The sequence below is a fragment of the Eumetopias jubatus genome, unplaced genomic scaffold (genome assembly GCF_037043125.1).
Source record: "Eumetopias jubatus isolate StellerSeaLion01/CBP00866 unplaced genomic scaffold, mEumJub1_p1.0 scaffold_3, whole genome shotgun sequence".
Lineage (NCBI taxonomy): Eukaryota > Metazoa > Chordata > Mammalia > Carnivora > Otariidae > Eumetopias > Eumetopias jubatus.
This window is the reverse complement of record NW_028274809.1, coordinates 165,992,786-166,017,570: the sequence shown is the minus strand read 5'-3', so window position 1 is coordinate 166,017,570 and position 24,785 is coordinate 165,992,786. Positions and strand designations below refer to the sequence as shown.

The window sequence follows — 24,785 nt, the reverse complement described above, 5'->3', positions numbered from 1 at the left end:
CTGGGTTTTTCAGGTAATCATATCCATCTTTAATGTTTATAACTTCTTACTTTCTGTTAGTTAATACCCTTAGAAAAATGTTAAATAACAGTAGTAGTAATTGTGTCTTTACTCATGAAATGACGTTCATTGTCTTCCTTGTGAAGTGAATGAAAATAAATGAATGAAAAAATTTCTAATAATTTTAGTATTATATATGATGCTGGCTTTTTAGATTAAGGTAGAATACAAATGATTCCTGTATTTTGAAAGCTGTAGAGATTTTTGGGTTTGATCAGAAATGGATTTCATCATAATTTTTGTGTATTTATAGAAATACGGGGGGTTTGTTCCCTCATCTATTTATATTGTTTCCTGAGACTGAACTAACCATTTGCTTCTGGTACAGATTCCCCACTGTATTGTATTTTTCTTTGATAAATCCCTGAAGTCTGAAGTCTGTTTCTTTTTTTTTCATTTATTTTTATCTATTTTTACTTTAAAAAATTTATTGAACTATAGTTGACATACAATGTTATATTAGTTTCAGGTGTACAGCATAGTGATTTGACAGTTCTCTACGTTACTCAGTTCTCATCATGATAAGTGTAGTCACCATACAACATTATTACAATACTATTGATTATATTTATTATATTCTTCATCCATGTGACTTGTTTTTTAACTGAAGTTTGTACCTCTTAATCCCCTTCAGGTATTTTGCCCATTCCCCAATCCATCTCCCCTCTGGCAACCGCCAGTCTGTTCTCTGTATTTGAGAGTGTTTATTTGTTTTTTTAGATTCTACATATAAGTGAAATCATATGGTATTTGTCATTCCCTGACTTACTTCATTTAGCATAATAACCCTCCAGATTCATCATGTTGTCACAAATGACAAGGTTTTTTTTTTTTTTTTTTTTTTAAGATTTTATATATTTATTTGACAGAGAGCACACGTAGGCAGAGCAGCAGGCAGAAGGGGAGAGAGAAACCGGCTTCCCGCTGAGCAGGGAGCCCGACGATGTGGGGCTTGATCCCAGGACCCTGGGACCATGACCTGAGCCGAAGGCAGACACTTAACGACTGAGCCACCCAGGCGCCCCGATTTTATTCTTGTATTTGTCTGTAGCTTTAATTCAGTCTTCAGAAGTAAGATTGGTTTGTAGATTTGGGGGAGGGGTATAATATTTTCATCAGGTATCACTATTACTTGGCTTTATAAAAAGTAATTGAAAAGTTTTCCATCTTTGTGCTCTGAGTTAATTTTAAGTAATGTTGGAGATATATTTTCTTAAATGTTTAATAGAATTTATCTGTGAAAATATCAGGGTCTACTGATTTTTTGACCATGTATCTTTTTAAAATCTTTTTCTTTTCTGTAGAAAGGATTTGTTTATATTTTTTTCTTTTAAAGGTTTTATTTAATTGTCAGAGAGAGCGAACACAAACAGGGGGAGCAGTAGTCAGAGGGAGAAGCAGACTCTCCCCACTGAGCAAGGAGCCCGATGGATGAGGGACTTGATTTCAGGACCCTGGGTTCATGACCTGAGCCAAAGGCAAATGCTAAACCAACTGAGCCACCCAGGCGTCCCTATATATTTTTTTCTTTCTGGCTTTACTTTGTTACTTTGGTAGTTTTTCATTTAGATTATCAACTGTTTTCATTAAGATGAGCAAATTTAATTTTATCTTCTTTTGAAGTTATTTCCCCCACTTTCCTTTCTTATTTTGTATAATTTTACATTTAGCCCCACTTCCACCTTTATAACCACTACCACCTTGCTCAAATAAGCATCCTGTAGAATACATTTATTTATTTATTTTAAAAAATGTTTTATTTATTTATTCATGAGAGAGAGAGAGAGAGAGAGAGAGAGGCAGAGGCAGAGGGAGAAGCAGGCTCCCCACTGAGCAGGGAGTCCGATACGGGGCTTGATCCCAGGACCCTGAGATCATGACCTGAGCTGAGGGCAGACGCTTAACCATCTGAGCCACTCAGGCGCCCCTAGAATACTTTTAAACAATTAACATTTTATAAGTAGTTACGAGGTTCATTTTTTAATATACATTTTAATAAAATGGTTGCAGAACTCTTGAAGCAACTGCCACAGTATTGAAAAGTATTGATCTAGTTGATATTATACTATTAAGCAATAGTAAGACAGTATGATACTGGACTTGGCCAAAAAATTCCAGAGGTCAGCAGGACAAAATAATGTCAGAATAACCAAGAATATTCTGAAAAGGATGAATAGTGATACCAAATTCATTATGAAATAAATAATATAGTAATGGTATGGATAGACAGGTAATAAAACAAAATAGAGTTCAGAAAAAGACCTAAATATATAAAAGAATTGTACAGGATTACAAGGAGATATTTTATTTAAATCAGGAAATTTAAATTGACTAATCTGTAAATGTTAGGACAACTGAGTATTAGGAAAAAATTATACATTATGCCTTTATTTTTGGTATCAAAGGTGCATAAAAGTTTTTTCTTTTTTCAATACATATGATTAGTAAAAAGCTAGGGGATTCCTAAAAGTAATCTTAGTGTGGAGGGGGCTATTTAAAGGACTGGCACAATCTGGAAGCCGTAAAGGTAAACACTGATAAATTACAGTACATGAGAATGTAAACTTATTTATGACAAAAAGAACAGCAGCAACCCCTTTCCCTTCAATAAAAACATGCACTGTAAACAAAATCAAGATCTAGTTGAGAAAAGAATAGTTCGCCAAACAAATAGGACAAAGTTCCACTCAAGAAATTAGTTTAAATATATTTGGTGTGGGTGTATGTGTATATAAATAGCCATTCAAGAAAAGTGAAAAATCTATTGGTATGACTATGAAAACAATTCTGTGAAATAATTGGATTAATAATATAAGAAAGAAGGTGTACAGACCAGTAAAGTATGTTCCCATGTACATATCCTACATATGTATATACACAAAGCCTCTTACTATGTGCATAGGACTTTTTTTAATGTGTTGCAAGATTTTTTTTTCCAAATTCTTCATAGGATAGTGGTTATCTCTTCAGGATGGGACAGTCATGGATTATATTTTACATTATGTAACCTGAAATTTTTGAATTTTTTAAAAAATAAAATGGATGGATTGTATTTTTTTAAACTTTTAAAGATTTTATGTTGCAAATTACATAAAAAATTTGTGTATTTAAAAAGCAAGAACTTAGTTATCTCACATTTATACAGCCAAATAGTCAAAAATTTCCAATGGAGAATGTTGATAAAATGTTAAATATACCTAGCTTTGAAAATCATCCTGTAAAATGTTAAAAACTTTTGAGGGTTGTAGACTCACCTTATAAATTTGAAGATATATGTGCTAAATATAGAGATTTACAATATTTGGTCATCAGAAATGTTCGTCAAGAACTTATAGAAAATGTCATTAAAATTTTTTAACTGGATGAAAAGAGCTTTATGAGTAGATATTTGGTATGACACTATTAGAATTCCTTATAGTAATGTATTTTTATGTAATAGTTTTAGCTTTAAAAAACTAAGTTTTTAATCTTAAATATCATATATAAGTACTTAAAAAATGTTTTAGTTACATGACACTGTGATGAGGCCATGGACTAAAAACTCCTGAACTGCATTTTAATAGGTATAAAATCTCTTAAATTTATCATAGATTTATATGTTCAGATTTAAAATTTATACCTGGAGACTTTAATATCACACAACTCATGGTCAGGTGTCATTGAACGTGTAATTGTTTCTAGATTTCACATTATGCTATACTTTGAGGTTGTGCTATAAATCTTTTGTGACTACGAGTTATTCTGGTATGTTGCTAACATTGATTTATATCAGTTCATGTTACTTTAATTTGAATGCACGATTTCCTAACCAGCCATTTAATTTAGCAGATACTAAGTTTAACTTTTATGTAGTTCTGAAAGCTTTGTAGGAAGTACATTAGTTTCAATAGAAACATTCAGGGGTTTTTTTCTTCATGGAAATACTTATATTTCATAAGGGTTGATACATGTCAAACGTATTTTTAAATACAATGTGATACTTTAAACTACTGATGTAATTTTAAAATGTGATACCTTACACATGCAAAATTATTTTTATGTTAAAGGTTCCCAGTTTGTAGTTACTATATATATCATTCATAAATTAACAAGAATTAAAATGCAATAAAATACATTTAGCCTGTTGATCCTAATTTGGATGTTAGTTCAGAACCTATAGCCAGAATCTTGAATTGTCTTGAGATTGTTACCTCCAGTAGCCCTTATCATTGTATTGTAAACATGCAGCCATAGTTATAGTCAGATGCTGGCCATTCGTATAATAGCTCTGCTCAAGCATGAGAAAGTGTTCTTCTTTTCTTTTTAAAAGTATTTCCAACCACAAAGCTGATTTTAGAAGTAAATAACCATTAAAAGTAAATTATAAATTATAATAATAAATAGTAAATGGCGAAATAAATAAACACAAAATAAATGGATAGGTGTCTTCACTTTTGTTTTACTAATTTAATTTAAATATTAGCTACTATAACATTTCATTTTTTTCTTCAGAAATTATTAATGTTCTACGTTCTAATGTTCTTAATTGTTTTAGGCTGCAGTTCATGGAGCTCGTTTCAAAGGGCAGGATCTAAAACTGGCATGGAATAAACCAATAACTAATATTTCAGCTGTTGAAACAGAAGAAGTTGAACCTGATGAAGAGGAAGTATGTTTGTTTTTTTTTTAATTTGTTTTGGCCCTTAAATGTTCACATTTTTATATGAAATGTGATTTTATGGCTGTGATTTTAACATAAAACTTTTATTCCTGAGCCATATTCCAGGCAGGGGATGTCAGATAAATGCAGACAACTTTAAATTTTCTGGATTAATGAGAACTATGGATTGCTAATCCAAAAAAAGAAAGAAAGAAAATCATATATATACTCAGTTTTCATTTACTCTTAGAAGACAGTAATTATTCTTTAGATTTTTATCCACAGGAAATCTTGTAATATTTTAAATTTTAGAGTATATATCCTACTCATTTGCTTTATTAACATTTCAGGTTTCCTTTATTTTAACTCATACTGTTTTAGTTCATTAGAGTGAATGCCTGCTATATGGTAGATACTGTGATAGGCACAAAAATGAATAAGACACGGTCCCTATCATCAAGGAGCTTATAATCTGGAAAGGGGGGTGGTGACGACACATAAGAAACTAATTATAATGAAAGGCAGAGTGATATGCTCAATAAAGATTTGAACAATACGCTGTGGGAACCCAGGGGAAGGAGTAATTACTTCTGTCCAGAAGAATCTTGAAGAAGGTGGTGACAGTGGAGCTGAACCCTAAGTGATAAAAAAAGCTTTCCATAACCAAGAGCTGGGACTGGGAATAGAGTTGAGAGAGGCATTTTAGGTGTGGAAGAGGAATAGGTGTGGAACAGTCCATTTTTCTTGGGTACAGCAATTAGTATGATGGCTGAGAGGTGTGAACATAAAGAACAATGAAGTGGGAGAGCCCTTTGAAATCATAAACATAAAAATAACTATTTTGTTTGATGATGAAATAAGCTGTAGGAAAAAGTTGAGGTTAATAAATAAAGGTAAGGTGGGGAAACAATGATTCCATGTTTTACCTTTGTTAGATTTTCGTAATGGCACTTCATTTTGTTTGAAGAGCATTCAAGGCTGTTATACATATCCGTAGTCAAATGCAAGAATAAAATGTGTATTTTGAAACTCATATACATGATTTGTCATTTTATGTTTTAGATTATACCTTTGTCCTTCCATGAGTTTGAATTGAATGGGGAGAAAAGCAGGAGAGCTCCTGGTATTAGGTATTTTGAAAAGTTTGAAAAGCAGTCTGAGAAGCTTTTATGAAGGGAATGGGGAAAAGCAAGGAATGCTATAAAAGAAATGTTTGTTACATATAGCAGAAAAAAATATAAATCTATAAATCTTGATAGACATTTCTACAAGTTATTGGTTGATTTAGTGTCCAGGGTTAGACAGGGTAAGTCAAAGAAGACTTAAATTGATGTTTTCTTTTTTAAGCACTAAAGGTATTGAGCACTGTTCTGCAGGTGTAGAAGATGGCATAATTTAATCAAGTGAGGCAGGAGAAATGGCATGTACAAGGGCTTCCTTGGATATTGTTTTAGTGCCTGTTTGATATAAGCAATAGAATAGATACTGTAGAGAAGCCACTGAGTGGATAAAGTTTGCTTTTCTTTGTTCTTGAGTATTGTAGCTATAGAAATACCTTTTGTATTCACCTCTGTTGAGAGAAATCAGTATTTAAAAGTGTCACCTTTTTTCTTTTCTTTTTTTTTGGGTAAATTCCTAAATGCATTTTAACCTAAAGTTTCAGGAAGAGTCTTTGGTGGATGACTCATTACTTCAAGATGATGATGAAGAAGAAGAGGACAATGAATCTCGTTCTTGGAGAAGATGATTTGACTGATCATTGATCTGCATATGCTAGAACTCTACCTGTGTTTCATTAGTATTATCTAATGTACTTTTACATATTTGTAAAAACAATTTTTTGGTAAAATGTGATGAAGATGGATTTCACAAATAGACAAAAGAGAAGAAAACTACCTTCTGATCCTGTATTTTGAAAGATTGATGTTTGCATTTTATTTCAGTAAACAGTTGCTAAAGACATCACACTAGAAACATATGCAATGTTTTTATTACATACTTCTACTGAACATTACGGAATTCTTTGGGTTCTTTGTAATTTAAAGAATAGGTCTAAAAACTTATGACCAATACTTGTTATAACTTAGAGGATTTTGTTTTACTCCAAATAAGGAATGAATTTGCATTTAAAATCTTAATGAATGTTTTCAAAAATGAATAGATAACATAGTACTCTAACTAAAGTCTCCAAGTTATGTATTCATAATATTACATAGTAGTATGCTTAGGCTTTACTATGTATTAGCCTTTTGTTGGACTTGTGTATGTATTTTACCATATGGGTTTTAATGATAACGGTGTATGACTGCTTTGCATTTGAGTCCTTATGCATTCAGATGTTAAAAATAAAGTGGAATGGTCTCTTGAAAAGAAAAGAAAAAAAAAAGGCAATGACAAAAAAAAAAAAAACAACCCACAAAGGCCAAGACAACGTTCCTTGATTTTAAAAAAGAAAAAAGAAAAGAAAAGAAAAAAAATTAAAATAAATAGACCATTCCAGATGGTGATCTACCCTTCCCCCCAATTATCACAAAAGGAGCTATAATCACTAACTTATTAATAATGGTTACTGATACCTTTACAATAATGTACAATCCAATGTTAAAAATTTATACCACTTCAGTTTGGTTTGATCCTATAAATTTTCAACAGATGTCTTAAAATTTAAAAGCAGGCTGATTAGTTTGGAACCAGACTTCAAGTAGAGCTAACATTTGGTGAATAAGAAAACATCATATTACATTTTGGATATATGAAAGAAAACTTGACCATTTGAAGATGTATGAATAAAGAAATGTACTATAGATACTACTTTAGGAAAACACTGTTTGGTAAGTGTTCCAGTCTGATATTTTAAGTGTGCATTTCCTATACTTGTATAAAAATCTTTGACATTTGCAACAGTATTGTGATTTTTAAGTGGATTTCTCTGGCAAATGAACGTGATCGTTGAAAGTTGATACAGCAGTTTCAGGAAATAAATGCATTCTTTGTAGAATGAGGGGGTGGGAGATTACATATTTATCTTTCAAAATTCATCATTTCAGTTGCAAGTGTTTCTTGCCCCTCCTGAGATTACAGTGATTATATTCAATGTCACATTAAAAAAATCACTTTCTTCCCATACTGAGGTCCTCACAGTCACAAACTGTAATTCCAACACCATAATCCTCTGTCAGTGGGGTAACTAATGGATTCTGTTCCTCTTTTATTTTTTTCCTCCCACACTTAGGGTTAAAATTGTATATATGTTCTTGATGGTAATACTATTTCATAGGAATGTTTTGGCTTGCAATTGGTACATGTATTAATATTTAAAATTTCAAAATTGATTTCTTTTGTCAAAATAGTGACTTTACTCAAAAACTTCTTAGATCTGTGATATATTTTTATGTAGTCTCTTGTATGTTGACTATGTGCTATTCTGATTCATTAGGTAAGTTTGTTTTCTTTTCTTTTTAGTAGTCGTGAAAGGTGCCAAATTGGCAGAGGCTCACGTTTCTTCTCTTTACACCAAACAGGTATTATAAAGAAAGAAAATCTTTCAAAGGCCAGTTAAATCTCCATGCTGATTTTTGGCTTTATAATTTGACTAGTAAATTTTAGCCTGATTTTTAAAAATTATTGTAAAATTCCCTTACAATGTAACTGAAATTACCTCCTACTTATTTAAATCCATAAATAGCTTATCAGTTTCCCTAGTCTTAAATTCTCTAGAAACCTAAAATTAAAATGTTTTAAACCATGTTGCTTTGAATGAATCAGAAAACAAGTGTGTTTCTATTTTGTCCCAAAGAATGAGGATTAAATATTACAGACATTAGGTTCACAATTACATTTTTATTATCATTAAGATGATTTTAACTATAAATATTAGTACTTGGTTGCGATTGGATTTTTGAAATTAATGAATATGCTTATAAATACTAGTACTCTGCATGTACTTTCATGTGTTCTGATTTAAAACTTAAGGTATCCCTTTGAAGTAGTTGCTAATTCCCATTTTACAGATAAGGAAACTTAGGCTAATAGAGATGGAGTGACTTGCCCAAAGTCACAGCTAGTGAGTGAAAGGACTAGATTTGAGTGCAGGCATTCTGATTTCGGTGCCAACTTTTTTTTTTTTTTAACTCTACATTGCTACTCCTTCCTAATTATTGATTGAGCATGAGATTCTGTTTGCAGTAAATGTGGTAGTTCTTGTACAAAATTGGTAGACTTCTTGGTCATTAGCCAGTTCATACCTTTACCCTCCCTTCTAAACAGCACTTTGTTCATATCTCTGTTATAGTACTTATGTTGTAATATAATTTATCTGGTTTATATGTCTGTCTTCCCCACTAAATTACAAGCTCCTCTAGGAAGGGGACCATGTCTTATTCATCTTTTTATCTCTAGTGATTATCACAAAACCTGGCTCATAGTGGGCACTCAGATGTTTGTTGGATGAATTAATGAATGAATGCATATTTAAATCTCCAATAATGGAGTGACAATTACATCCCTTGTTAATTCTTATCAATTTTTCAAAAATCTCTCCTGAAGGTCTTCTCCGTTATTGAGACCATTTTGCTAAACAGTTGAACAGTTAGGTATTGTAACAGTGGGGTTACAAATACTAATGGAGGAATATACATGTAGTCTTAATGGAATTTCCACAGCAATTAAGTAAGACATGAATAATTTGGAGTATTAAATGTTGCAATCAGTTTCAGGAGTAAACTAACCTATCAGTGTAAGAAAAGAAATGCCAAGAGCCACCAATCTAGTCCATCCCACTAATTTTTTTATAGCCAAAGATGACCTAGCATAGAGCTACCAGATGAGAGTTAAGAGATTTAGCTTTGGGTCCCAGCTCTGCAACTAACTCTCCGGCCTTAGACAAGTCTCTTAACTTATCCAGGGGTGTTTCCTTGTCTGTAAAATGAAAGGGGTTGGACTAGATGATCTTAAGGTCCCTTTCACACCTGTAGTTTTCTTGGTAGTATATTTGATCTAAAACATAAAACAGTTTAATATATCTGTACCAGTTCTCCCTACCTGTTGATGCCGTTGTTGTTTCTGTCATCTTATCAATGGAAACAACTTAGATTTGGTTATGATAATCTGTATTAATATGTCTTGGTACAGTTTTGTATATAGTGTTCCCAAATGCTTTTCTGGCACAAAATTCATTTAACCTCTAAAGTATAGCTAAACTTCCCTGTCACTGGACTTAGTAGACTGTCTACTTACTTTTCCTTTTGCTTCTAAACTCAAAGTCTAAAACTCTTTCCTGTTACAATGTGCTACCTAAAACTTGAAACACATATTTAATTCTACAATTCTCCCAACAAGTTCTTTGCTTTAGTACAGATCTGGGCTGAGTTTGAAGTGAAAAAAGGATTCAGAACAATGTAGGTAGCTGCTACTTAAAGGAAAAAAAATGAGGGAAATTGTATATTATTGGTTAAAAGATTGATTAGGATTACCTCAAGGGATGGTTGAGTTGTCATTTTTCATATTTCACTCAATATTTTATGTCTACTTAAACAGTGTTGTTTAAATGTTATTGAATAATTGTAAGATTTTAAAAATTAATTTTAGTATTTAATTGATGCCCAACCATTTAATGAAATCATGTTGCAGGAATGGGAGAGTATTCCATAGCTCTTGTTTTATTGTAATATGATCAAGTGTATCAACCAGTAGACAAAACTTCAGTGTTTTAGACTGATTACCTGTAGAAAGTATGGTTGAGCTTAATTCTAGGAAATTTCCTGTGACTAGAACTGTTTTATGGGGACTGTATTTCCACTCTTACTTGGAACACTAATCATTGGCTCTAAGGGTTACATAAGAAAGCAAAACATTTGCTTGTTTGGTATGTTGAAATATCAATGGTTATTTTAGAGTGTTACACAAACTTCACCAATCTATATTTTCTTTTTTTCTTCCCCTTACACATAATGTGAACCAGTTGTAGAAAATTAGTTTTAGTCCTCCTAGAATTTGTAGAAATATTTATAAGCTTTTTTTCTTCCCTTACACAAAAATCTTTTAAAACAAAAATGTCCTGCATGAAATTCTAGTTAATTAAATTAGTTTACTTTTTGGTCTTTTCTCTCAGGGCTTTTATTCTTCTAAAGCCCTATAAGTAAAAACACAAATTTAGGATTAAGTCATCAGTGAATGATGTTTGTAAGGCAGAGAGAAAATTTCCTTTTCCCAGATCTCAGGAACTACCTTGTTCTTGTTAACTTCTTGAACTGGCTAGTTGCTCTAAGGTATGTATACAGGCTTTTAGAGGAGAGTAGCTTTTTTTCTCTCTCTCTCTGATCATGACAAGAGATGATCTTCCAAACTAGCGACCTAAAAGTTCTAAGAACGAACGAAATCTTGGTGAAATGACTGCCATTCTCACTGTTTTCTAATGAAAACATCATATTGGGTTAGTAGGAAAATTCTGAGTTTGGTAAATAACTTTCTTGCAGTTTATCAGTAATATGTATTCATTACGTAGTGTAATTGAAAGCACTTTTTTGTTTTACTTTTTTTTGGTATCAATTTATTATTGTTCCTAATTCCTCCCTCCCTATTGCTTTATTTCATCCATCCACTTAACTTCCCATCATCCAAAGTTAGTCTTCCTTTGTATACCAAGCACTGTCTCATTCTGATGTGTTCCTTTTTATTTTTGGTTGTTTAATCATTGTGCTTAGTACAGAATTTTATGTCCTATAGTGTAATTAAAGAATGAAATGGTTATCATATGGAGTTTAAGGAAATTAGATACACCTCACAATTACTTTGAAATCACTGGGAAATTTAAGAAAATTGTTTTTTTTTTTTTTATATATACACTATCTTGGATTTTGTTCATGATTTCTTAAAGTTACTTTGCCTACCCACGCTTCTTTAACAATTGACTATCTTGTCAGTTACTGCATTTCCTGAGCAGAAATTGTAGATCACAGCCGTGTTGTAGCGCTGTGATCTTTGTGGCTTAATGTTCTAAGGAAGCATGATGCAGAGAGGTTTTGTTAAAGTCATTTAACCCAAAGCTGATTCTTTGTGAAATTTGTCTGCAACTTTATTTTGATTCCTTTCTCAAATAGATTTTTTTTTAAATGTTTAGAAAAGGTGGAGATCAATTTATGGTGTGATTCAGTTTTTAGATTTATTTAATATTTTCAAAGTTTTTTTTAATAGTCTTCTCTTTTTCCAGCAGAGAGAGATCATCATTGCCTGAATTTAGCTTTGTGACTACAACAGCAAGACCTGTTCCTGTCTGGAGACGACTGTTAGAGTATCATCCTATCATTTTATGTTTCCTCTTTATCAATTTGAATAGATGTTTACATGTACTATAATTCGCCTTTTGTCTTTTCGCAGTTCTCTAATTGCTACATCTGAGTCCAGAAGTATGTCTGAGTGTGTGCTTTGTCTGACCTTGCTCTTATCTTAAACGTGTTCTCCCCTTACTTTATAGCCATTTATTTTTTAAACACTAAGAAGGAAAAAGACCTCTTGGCTTCCTAAAATGAGATAAGTTCAGTCGCAGCCAAGTTGAAAATTGTGTCTAGGAAATCTATAAAGCCATGATACTGTGTTCATTAGCATGAACAATTTAGAATGAAGAAAATGATTAAAAAGTTAAGCATGGGTCTGTTTTTAATTTTTCTGGGTTTTAGGATACATTTCTGGGGTTAGGATAGTCACTTAAAAGATTTTGAACAGTTGGTAAAATACTTTTTTATACACTGTAATAACTTGCCTATTTCTTCTCAGTATACTTAATTGAAATTGTTACCAAGGCCACTTACCCAAGTAATTTTTTTAAAAAATTTCTTAGCTCTTCACAACCAACAAGGAGAATAATTTTCTTTCTTTTCAAGTAATACAGGATGATCTATGGATTATAAATACTGAGAAATATCTATTAAATGTCTAATTTACGCAGTTTTCCCATATTTTCCTCACTTGCAATCAAGACATCAAAGACAATCTTAAAAGCAAGGGGAAATTGTGTTGTGTGTCTAACATTGTTAAAGACTATAGTTTTCCTGTCTTAAAAGGTGTATGTTCATAGTATTTATTTATAAGCAGTATGGCTTAGAATTATTTATAAAGAAAGCGATTAAATCTGATTCTAAATATTCACCCCAAATACCCTTTTTGTAATGAGCATCATATAAAGAAGCTTTCAGAAAATTAATTTCTTAGTAGTCCTTCATAGACTCTCATGAGGCATTTGAGAAATTTGGAAGTTATACTTTAATAGAAAAGTCCAAATTATACTTGATTTTATTCACCCTTGTTTTTTTAATTTCTGTCAGCCATGCTCATATTTTCACATTTTTTTTGCGCAAAGTTGACTATTCTGCAAACACTTCTTTTTCTTGAGTGTGCAGTGCATTTGTCTTCATGAAAAATAAAAAGAATGAACACATCAATCATAACGTAAATTATTTTGATCCACATTAGTTGACAATAGCTTGGTTAATATTAGGGTTGTGTTTAAAGGAAAAGTACATATTTTGGAAGGTCTTCTAATATAATTATGACCCAGTAACCTACAGGGCATTTTTAAAATTAGACTTTTGTTTTAGTTCATATTTGCAAACTAGCATATAGCCACAAGGAGTTCAAAGATATTTCCCAGAATAGTTCAGTATTTTTTTTCTTTTCAAGGAAAGAAGATTCTCTTCCCCCGTGATAGTGATTTACTTGCTAGGTTAGAAACCCAAAGAACATAGTCTGAAGAGACCATACTTGTTAACAATTTTGATTGGTTCTTGGATGTGGACCACATACCAGCACCCTCAACTTTACTTTGTTATCTTTCTTTTTCTTTCCCTTGCTTTTAAATTAAAAACAAAATAAAGCAAAACAAAATTAAACATGCCATTGGGAATCAGAAGTCGAGATGATTTGATTCTCATTAAGATCATTGTGCTTTTTGGAAAATTTCTGTGAGAGCCAATAGGTCAGTTATATATTTAAATTCCTATATGTTGATTAATTAAAGATAAGGATTTTCATTATTTCATTTCCCTGAGTAGGATTCTCATGGAGCTATATGTAGATAACTGTACAGAATCACTTTTGTGTAATTGAATGAAGTGGTTTACCTCTGCACGATAGCATTATGGAAGCCTTTTATATATCTTTATATTTTTCAATATACTTAGATTTTACACTATTAGCAGCTCTAGTCATGCTATATTTGTTTTTTTTTAAATAGAGTTTATAAATATTTATGCTCAAAATACAGATCAACTGAATATTTTTGGTCTTGTTTACAAGATAAATAATACTTTAAAGTGATGCAGCCCAAGTGTCTTAGGAAAAAGTTATTGGTGCTAAAAAAAAAAACCACAAACCTTTCAATATCATTTTTGAACCTGTTATCTAGATTTCTCTAGGCTTTAATGTATGATCACTTGTTACTTATTCTAATCTAGCAGCATAATTATAAAAGTGGTCTGTGGTAAGTCAGGTAAAGAGCCCAGCCTGTTAGAAACACCCCATACTTTAAAGATATGGTACAGAATTACAGTATACTTATTTGTGCCCAGCTTCCAAAAAAGAAAATCATTTCTTCAGTTTGTCCTTAGCTCTTTTGGTAAGAGGAACTTTAATCTGGCTAGAATAAAAAAAAAAAAATGATACATTCAGCATGGCTCAGTTTTCCTAAATTTCAGGTGGAAAACTTTTCTAGTCCTAAAATATGGTGTAATCCTACTCTGCTTCAAATTCCCATCTGTCTTTAACTGAATAGGAGGCAGGGTAATTCTTACGTATTAATAGAACATTTGATGAGTTGTAAAGGAATGTATTATTTACGTTGCACAAGTTTTGCGTTGATGTGTAGATTGTTTTCTACATCTAGAAGACTTCATTCCAGCACCTTAGTGAATGTTCTTAAGATACAATTTTTAAGTATCAGCAAAGCATTCATAGATGTTTACTTTTGATTCTCAGAATCCTGAACCTGTTTTGGGTGTGATATTACTTCAGAACATGTTATCTGGCACAAGATTTCCTTTAATAAGTGGTTTAGTTTTACTCAGTTTCTGTGGATTGTTGAACCTAAAAACACCAAAGGAGTCTTTTCTTGTCTGGAGACTGGATTGTTCCAGTTTTTAATACCTGTGCCCATAAGTATCCCATTTCACGAATGTGTGTTGGCATGGGGAAAAAATTCCCTGCTCTTTGAGTGGAGCGAAAGTAATTGGTTAAGCTGTAGCAGCTTTTTTTTTGTTTGTTTATTTTTCAAAGTGATAATAAAACTTGAACTGAAAAAGGTAAAACTTGAACTAGAAAACTACTCTTGTATGCTTAGAATGTTTATAGTATTATATGTTTATGTGGGGTTGTCAACATTTTTATTATTTATAGTTGAATTATGTTTTGTTTGTTAAATATCCATAATGTTTATTATTTTTATATTTTGAAAAATTTTTAAATAAAATAGTCTTACTAAAAACAGTTGTTAACTTTTTAAAATTGTCCTGCATCTTGCATCAGTTATATTAATATCGAATAGAAAGAAAAATTTGCAGCCCTCAGGCGTTGCACAGTTGAGAATTCTGAAAATATAAATATAAATATATATATATATACACACACAAGTGCCTCCAGGTTGCCTCTCTACCATCCATTCCCACTTTAAATTGTTCTAATTCACCTTTGGTACCAATGTGTTATTGGCCTAATGACTCCTTTTCTAACATATATACAAGTCCTCCATACCCTTCTCCGTAATTCCTGCCTCTTTACTGCTAGGATTTATCTCTTTATTCTCTTTGGGGGCCAGGAAGTTTCTCCTTACCATGAGTAATAAGGATAAAATACTATTGTGATGTCAAAGAAAGACTGCCGTATATTCTGAGGTGAAATTCGGTGTAAAGTGCTTATGTTGTCAACCTTCAAAACCATTGAAAGTTTCCAGAACTTCCCTCTATAATTTTCAGTTTTCACCTCAGTGTTTGTTCTCCTGATTTGACCTGCTTTTTCAGCATTCAGCATGCTCATTTCATATTTAATTTCACTGATTGAAATATTGCTGTATTTTTTTGTTTTCATTGCAGATATACCTTCTATCATCTATAACGTGGGTTAAATAAGCTTTGGTAATAACCTGTCTTCCACTTGTGACACTGCTTCTACAAGAAAACACATTATCATCTCAAAGTGCATAAGTCTTGATAAAAATCTAGTTAAAGAAATCTGGTTATGAAATAGTGGAGGACTTTGGTTAATAATGTACTGGGTAAAATTATTTTCAAAACGTACTTTATATAGTATATACTTTACATATCCAGCACCTGTGGAATATTTGCAGATTATTGAGCATATTGTCAACCTTCACTTAACCTGAAAAAATATTTCTGCACGAAGTATGAATGTATTTGGTCTTTAAAAAAAAAATTTTTTTTTTAAATCACATGTAATAGTGTATTGTAGAAAAGCTAAAAATTAAGACAGGATGATAGCCTATTTATAAATGATGGAACATTTAAAAATGGGGTTATATAATGTACACTGTTTTGTAGTCTTTTTTCATTTATGATAATAGGTTCATACCATTTTTTTTAAAGCCCCTCCAGTTGTAGATGAATCATAATGTATTAAATCCTCATTTTGGGTGCATAGGGCCTTCCTTTCCATTCTTTATTTTAATATAAATGATTATGTACCCTTGAATATCTTTGATTATTCCTTCAAGATACATTCTCAAAACTCCTGGGTTAAAGTATACTTGTTTTTAAAACTCATGATAACGTTTTCAGTTTGATCTTTTACAAAGCAGAGATATATAAACATGTAGGTACTTTAATAATTTGGCTTTGGAGAACAGCATAAATTCAGTTTTTTGCACGTGTTGAAACAATTTATATTCATATTTTTACAGGAACCAACCAAATTATGCTTGATAGAGTAGTTCAGCTCTGATGCAATAGTGACACTATTAGTATTTTCCGCAGTATGTTGCCAGGATTTTGTATACCATACCAGATTTTTTTTATAGTCTCAAACTAGTCTGTATTGAAAGGACAGATAATCTTTATTAAATAAAATAAATGGCAGAATCAGGACTGGAATTTCCATTTCTCAATACCACAAGCACTAGAAGAATGCACAAAGACCACATAATTTATAGAAATGACAAACTCCCCATATTTTTTTATTTCAACTCTCCAAACTGCTTTTCTTCAGGAAAACATGATGTGTTCTCCCCATGAAATTCATGAACATTTGTTTCTGAAACATAAAGCATGAAGTAGACTGAATGAAGGAAATTATGTAGAAGTGGGAAGTTGATGGGTTCCATATATTTTCCTTCTTTGTCCTAAGCAAAAAAAAAAAAATTGAAAATCCATTTTCTTCTGGGAAGAATAAAACCCCTTGCAAACCATGAACATTTTCCTGAGCTATTTTAATGGTGATGTTTTGTCTGATATTTATCTAATACACTACATTGTATGACATTAATTCCAATATTAGAGGGTTTGCAGTGTTGTGGCGGAGTTTTCTTGCCAGGCTTTGACCTCTTAAACCTAGAAATGTGTTACTGAAGTATGCAAGAATGCGCTTTGTGTTCAGTGCTGAGAATCATGATTCTGATTGTCTAAAAGATAGTATGTAGTGTATTTGTTTTGAGGATTTTGAATTTAGGAAATGGAGTTAGTAAAAAGACTTCTGACTTCAGGGAGGATAGGGTACAAGTTTCACACAAAGCTTTTAAAATCTCCCACATTTTTGAAACATTTTTAATGTTAAAGTGTTAGCTTATTCCAAAGATCTCATTTAAATAAAAAGTTTCAGGGACGTTACCATCCTTTTTTTTTTTTTTTAAATCTCTCTGACTTAAGACTTCATGGTCATCACTTACTAGAAGTTGATGCCAGGAAGAAATACTTAGAGATGTCTGCAATTCTGGAGTTAGAAATGGATAGCAGTCAAATTTGTACTAAGTTTAATGCAGTATTTAGTTTTTGTGTGGTAAGTCCAGTAGGTAATCTGCCAATTTCACTTTTTATTTTTTTTATCAAGTTAATATTCAGAGTTAACAGATTAAAGAATGATAGAAAAGAAGATCTCTGGCTCTTAGCAATTGTCATGTCTGAATGAGGTAAGAATTTAAACATCAAACAGGTAACTCTTAAAAATATTCTTTGAGTACTGATCTGATTGTTAGCCATGATAGCCCTCACATATGTCATATTTGTAATACTAAATGGATGAAAACTACATATACTGGAAACGAAATAGCATCCTAACCAGTGATTGGTTAGCCTAGAATAGGTTTTTTTTTTTTTTAAAGATTTTATTTATTTGAGAGAGAATGAGAGATAGCACGAGAGGGAAGAGGGTCAGAGGGAGAAGCAGACTCCCTGCTGAGCAGGGAGCCCGATGTGGGACTCGATCCCGGGACTCCGGGATCATGACCTGAGCCGAAGGCAGTCGCTTAACCAACTGAGCCACCCAGGCGCCCTAGAATAGGTTTTTAAATTTTGTTTTATCAAGATACCCGTGAAAAAGAGGCGAGAATCCTCAAATTGGGAGTATTCAGAAAAGAAGAGAGCCTTTTAAGGTGCTGAAGATGGGGAGACTAGATTTAGTCTTGGCATTTGTTAAAGTTCTAGTTAAAAGAAAGCAGCCTACGAGCAAGTAATGCATTTGTATTTTTGGCTTTTCCCCCCAACTGATAAGCTTTATTGAGCATCATATATATATAAAATTTATTAAAAATACACCATCAGGGCACCTGAGTGGCTGAGTCAGTTAGCGTCTCTCACCTCAGGTCTTGCTCTCAGGGTTGTGAGTTCAAGCTGTGCTGGGCTCTACGCTGGGCATAGAGCCTACTTAAAAAAATATGTTAAAAACATGCATCCAAGAATACATTTATACAGGGTCCCTCTTCTCTTCCTCATGGGGAAGCACTCAATATAGGAGTGATGACAGCAACCTGAATGAGTTCCAAGGTATCCCCCTCACAAAAAAAGACCCACCCTTTTTATCTGCCACAAGAGCACCTCAGCACAACTTATATTACCACATAAAGCATAAGCAACACCATTCAGACCTAATGCCCAACCAAGTTTAATTTCCTAAGATTTTCTTTTTTAATTTTATTGTTTTTTTAAGATTTTATTTATTTATTTGACAGAGTTAGTGGGAGCAGAAACAAGCAGGGCGAGTGGGAAAGGGAGAAGCAGGCTTCCTGCCGAGCAGAGAGCCCGATGTGGGGCTCGATTCCAGGACCCTGGGATCATGACCTCTGAGCAGAAGGCAGACACTTAACTGACTGAGCCACCCAGGTGCCCCAATTTTCTAAGATTTTCACTGTGCTATATACTTAAGTAACCTACCTGTGACTGCTCTTGCCCAGATGGACCTGGGAATTTTCCAAAAGGTAAACACTTAGGGCCTTCCTCTGTGCAATTCTAGCTATGGTTTACTACGAATCATAAACATAGAGGACTAATTTTTTTTTCTATATACTAACATCAAACATTTGGGAGACAAATTTAAAATGCAATGCTAGTTACAACCATGAAAAAAAAATGATGCACCTAAATGTAAATCTAACCATGTACAGGACTTGAATGCTAAAAATTACAAAATGCCAATAATCAAGGAAGACCTAAATAAATGGAGAGTGGGAGTTCTGGGAGTTCATGGATTGGAAAACCCACCATCATAAATGTGTTCATTCTCCAAATTCATACACAGATTTAATTTAATACCAAAATCCCAGTAAGTTTTTTTTATAGATAAGATTATCCTAAAATTTATATGGAAAGGCAAAAGAATCAGAACACAACAGTTTTAAAAAAGACGAGTAAAAGGAATCAGTCTATCCAAGACTTAAAGCTATAGTAATTAAGACTGTTTATAATGGAGGAATCTTCATGGGAAGGATAAACACATGGATCAATGGAACAGAATAGAGATCTCATAAAGATGCACACAAATATGCCCAACTGATTTCTGATAGGGTACAAAACCAATTGAATGTAGGAAATAAAATTTTCAAATGATCCTGGAACAATTGACATCCATTGGCAAAAACAAACACCCCTCTCCCTGACCTAAGACTCCCACCTCATTCAACAATTAACTCAAAATGGATCAAGGATTTAAACGGAAAACTACAAAACTTGTAAGAAAAAGAAAAATCTGTGGAATCTAGGGCTAGGCAAAAGTTCTTAGACTTGGCACCAAAAATATCAATACGGCATGATAAATTGGACTTCATCAAAATTTAAAACTTGCTCTGTGAAAGAATCTGTTACAAGGATAATAACTACAAAGTGGGAGAAATTTGCAAGCCACATCTAGTATGTGTCAGCACTGGTATCTAGAACATAAAATTTTTTTTTTTAAGATTTATTTACTTATTTGAGAGAGAATGAGAGAAGTAACACGAGAGGGAAGAGGGTCAGAGGGAGAAGCAGACTCCCTGCCGAGCAGGGAGCCCAATGTGGGACTTGATCCCGGGACTCCAGGAGAATGACCTGAGCCTAAAAGCTTAATAAAAAGCAAACAATCCAACTAGTACATGGGGAAAAGACATTTCACCAAAGATAATATTCAGGTGGCAGATAAACACATGAAAAGATATTCAACATCTTCTGCCATTAGGGAAGTGGAAATTAAAACCGTTATAAGGTGTCCTTACATACTACCAGAATGGCCAAAGAAAAAGGGACAAAACAAAATACTGGCAAGGATGCATAGAAACTGGATCACTCATTGAGGCACCTGGGTGGCTCAATAACTTAAGTGTTCACTTTTGTTTTCTGCTCAAGTTGTGATCTCAGGGTTCTGAGATCAAGCCCTGCACAGGACTCAGCGCTGAGCGTGCAGCCTCCTTAAGATTTTCTCCCTCTGCTTTTGCCCCCCTTCTCTCTCTAAAAGAATTTAAAAAAGAAACTGAATCACTCATAGATAGCTGGTGGGAATATTAAATTGTATGGTCAGTCTGGGAAACAGTGGCAGTTTCTTAAATAGCTAAACCAACTATCATATCAACCCATAATTATACTCCTGGGCATTTAACTTATTTTCACACGAATACCTGTATATAAATGTTCACAATAATAAACCACTGGAAGTAATCTACATGTCTTCCAATGGGTGAATGATTAATCTGATACATTCATTCCGTGAAATATTACTCAGCATTAAAGACAAAAGAACAAAAACCACATTATTGATATGTGCCGCACCTTGGATGAATTTCCAGAGACTATGCTGAGTGGGAAAAAAAAAAACCTGCCAATCCCAAAATGCTACTTACTGTGTGATTCCATTTATATAACATTCTTGAAATGACAAAATTATAAAGATGGGGAACAGATTACTAGTTGCCAGGTGTTATGGAGGTGGTGGGTGTGAATGTAAAAGGACAATATGAGAGATCTTAAGGTAATGGAAATATTCTGTGTCTTGACTATCAGTAGGTGGTTGTTAAATTGTACTATAGTTTTTGCAAGATACTACCATTGGAGGAAATTCGGTAAAAGATACGCAAGATCTTTATTTCTTACAACTGCATATGAATTTAAGTTATCTCAAAAAGCTTAATTTTAGAAAAAAGTAAAGGGAGAGTAACATCTAGTTCCATCTTAGGGCACAATCTGGGGAAACGTCTTGGAAAGATGTGTGCTTCTCATAAAGAATGAAGTCCTTGAAATCAATTGAGTTTGCACGCTTGGGTATTTCTGCAAGTACTGCAGACTTTTCCCACTGGTTACATACCCAGTGCCAGTAAATGAGGCAGTTCTGCATACACGGTGACTCTTTTATTCTTCCCATCAGCACTGCTGCCTGAAAGAGACTTCATGTTGAGAAATGTCAGAGCTCACCTATGAAAAGGTGGGTGAAGATTAAAACAACTGATGCTTACCTTGTTTTCCCTGCCCTTGACCATAGTTCGGGGGAGGGGGGTGTTGAAATCATCCAAAAGAGAAAGAGAACATAGAACAAAAGCAAAATTATAAATTAAATGCTCTGAAGGAAAGAAACAGTTTTATAGAAGTATAAAGCAAATGAACCCTACCTCTGATGTCAGGAAAGTCTTCCAACAAAAAGTGATCTTTTAGTTGAGATCTGAAAGCTGAGCAGGAGCTTACTAGAGGGAGAGCATATTCTTGAGGAATGAACAGTTTTGTGCAAAAATACCATGCAAGACCAAGTATGGCATATCTGAGGGCAGAAAGAAGCCCAATGCGACTGCAATGCAGTGGTGATAAACAATTTGAGAATTATTTAGTACAGAAATCTTAATCTATGGGTGAGAATGAGATTCCTAGACATCACATATAGAGTGAGGAGGTCTACATTTAATACAGATAATGTAGGCAGATTCGGCAAAGGAGAATTAGAAAGGACAGCCAAAGCAGTAGGAACAAAACCAGGAATGGTAGTTACAGACAGCACCCCCCCCCCCAAAAAAAAAGCTTTAGGAAGGAGGTGGTGATAAAGTGTCAAATGTTAAAAGGCAAAGTAAGAGGGAATGTGAAAGATGTCCATTGGATTTTAGGATAAGGAAGTCATTGACTCTGGAAGATGCTTTTGTCTGGGTTTTTTGTTTGTTTTGTTTTGCTTATTTTTTAATGATGGATTTGGGAGCCAGAATGGATAGGATGAAGAGTAAGAGGAAGATAAGGATATAGAAACACAGTATATGCAGGTTTTTTGAGATTTTTAAGGGTAGAAGAGAGATAGAGTGGTACTTTGAAAGGCAAGTGGGATAAAGCGAGGCCAGAAAATCATGTTTAAATCTTTACAGAAAAGTTCTAATAAGGTAGAATGAACAATAATGATAGTTTAAGGGGCCTAAAAACATGGAATAAGAAAAAATCCAATGCACATTTAGAACTTCCTTTAGAAGATAATAGAGACAAGTAAGGAGAGGAGGAAAATTTCATGTTTTTAGAAAGTTTGGTGGTAGAATTCAAAGAGTTCCCATTAGATTAGTTCAATTTTCTTTGCAGCTACTTAGGAATATCATTTGCTGCATAGCCTCCACCCTATAAATAGCATTCCCGCCCCACCTTTATCATCTTTCCCAGTTATACCTGAACATTCCCTAAATATCTAGCCTTAACTAGTCCCCTCTCTTTCTTCTACGCCAGACTCAACTGGACCCTTCACCACTGCCTCCACTGCTGGTCACAGCGGCCTCTGTTAAAACACTGCTTTACTGGATACCCCCAAACCTCACAGTCCCTCTCCCCTGCCCGCACCACACCTTCAGGGCAGCAAACCTGCACTGCAGTCTGAGGAAGTCCATGATCCTTCTTCAACTCTATCAATCTTTGTTCCTGGGATTCAGTGCATAGCATCTTTTAATACAGCTCCTTTTATTCCTTGCCCTCTCAAGCCAGTGAATAAACAGGTATCTTGCCATCTCTTTTATAATCCTTTTCTGCTCTATCTACTCTCCTGGTATTGAGGGGGAAGAAATTCCCATAAACATCAATTTATGAAAATAGGTACTGAGAGGATGGCCAGGAACATGAAGCAATTGGAATATAAAGGGTTTTAAAAGAAATAGAAACTAGGATAGAAGGAGTCTGGAAAGAAGGTTCAGAGCATGGTAAGAACTTTGAACTTCATCCTGAGGTGTTGGAGTGGGGGGCACTGAACGGTTTGAAAGTTTAGAAGAAAGAAGGGGATGGAGTAGAAGGAGGACAGAGAGCAGGGCAGGGAAATGTGAAGTGATTATTTTTGCAGTGATGAGGAGGATGTACTGGAGGCAGGGAGGACATTGGACATAACAAGGGCAGAGACTCCAGATTTCTAAGCTGAGCAACAAAGTTGATGGTCGTGTCATATGCTGAGTTGGGCCAGTGGGATTAGGAGCAAGTTTGCAGGACAAGAAAGGAAGTCGAATTCATGTGTGACATGTTGAGTTTTAGGGCCTTGTGGCATATCAAAATGGAAATATCGTCTAGGCAGATGTCTGCTATCTGAAGTGTAGGAGAGGAGTCTGGGATGCAGATACAAGTCTAAGAACCATATATACTACATGAGTGAGATTCCCCAGTGAGGACATGTAGCATGCAAAGTGGTAAAACTAAGGATGGTAAACCCCAATATTTGCAAGGGATAGAAGAGGGGGTACCCTTGAAGCAGATGAAAAAGAGTTGCTAGAAAAAAAAGACCTAACTGAAAGGATGTTACAAAAGCCAGTGAAGGAGAGAACATCACAAATGGGGGCTTGATAAAGTAAGAAGTCAGTAAGATCAAGATGGAAAGGACCTGTGGATCTGCCAGTTCAAAAGTGCATAGGCTTATTACACGGAGCACTTCGTGTTATACGCAATGAATCATGGAACACTTCATCAAAAACTAATGATGTAATGTATGGTGACTAACAATAAAATAAAATTTTTATAAAAGTACATAGGAAGTTTCATGGAAGGAGGAATCAGACTGATGTTTGGTGGAGACTGAACGTAGGAAATTCAAAGCAGAAGGCAAAATTTAGTATGGTAGCTTGAAGACTTTGCTGGGTAAACGAAAGGAAAGGTCTGTATTTTTTAGACTGAAGGGAAAGAATCAATGGGAAGGAGGAGATTAAGAATGTAAGAGAAGTTGTTTATAACTGATAGATATTTCAGGGTGCACCATGGAAAGGGCTGACAGAATGAGTTGTGAGAACAGTGATAGAGTATGCTAGAACATGGTCACCACAGCCTGATGATTTGAGGACTGCCCAGGTGTGATGCCAACAGAAATGCATGAAGCTAATGGAATTTTAAGTCAGTTTTAATAGAAAGTTCTTTTGCTCAGAACTCAAGGCAGCTGTGACATGCTGGGGTATGTAGATGGCTGTTTTTACCCAATCCCTAGAAATCTTAACACAACTGAAACATAGTAATTTCTATTTACAAAGCTTAAGTAACTTGCTCATAATAAGCACCCAAATGTTTGTGAAATAAATGGATTGGGTTACCCTGGATTTTTCTGGGGGAAGGGAGAAGGAAAATTATAAAATAAAAAAGAGTGTAGGAAGGGGTATTGAGGAGAGGGAGAGTCCCAGGGAAGAAAGGTGTAATAACAAAGCCTAATACCAGAATAA

At 33.9% G+C, this 24,785-nt stretch overlaps 1 protein-coding gene across 11 annotated transcripts in view; it reads left to right on the top strand.

Moving 5' to 3' along the window:
• RBM26 (RNA binding motif protein 26) overlaps positions 1 to 7,111 on the top strand; it is a 76,629-nt gene extending 69,518 nt beyond the window's left edge. For 10 of the 11 annotated variants that reach the window (XM_028106089.2, XM_028106088.2, XM_028106085.2 and 7 more), the window contains 2 exons: positions 4,595 to 4,708; positions 6,357 to 7,111. In XM_028106089.2, coding sequence (XP_027961890.1) covers positions 4,595 to 4,708; positions 6,357 to 6,446 — 204 coding nt within the window. In that variant the 3' untranslated portion in view covers positions 6,447 to 7,111. Of the gene's footprint in view, positions 1 to 4,594; positions 4,709 to 5,761; positions 5,830 to 6,356 lie in introns of all 11 variants that reach the window. The other variant, XM_088021882.1, reaches the window with a different exon arrangement.
• Positions 7,112 to 24,785: the final 17,674 nt, after the last annotated feature.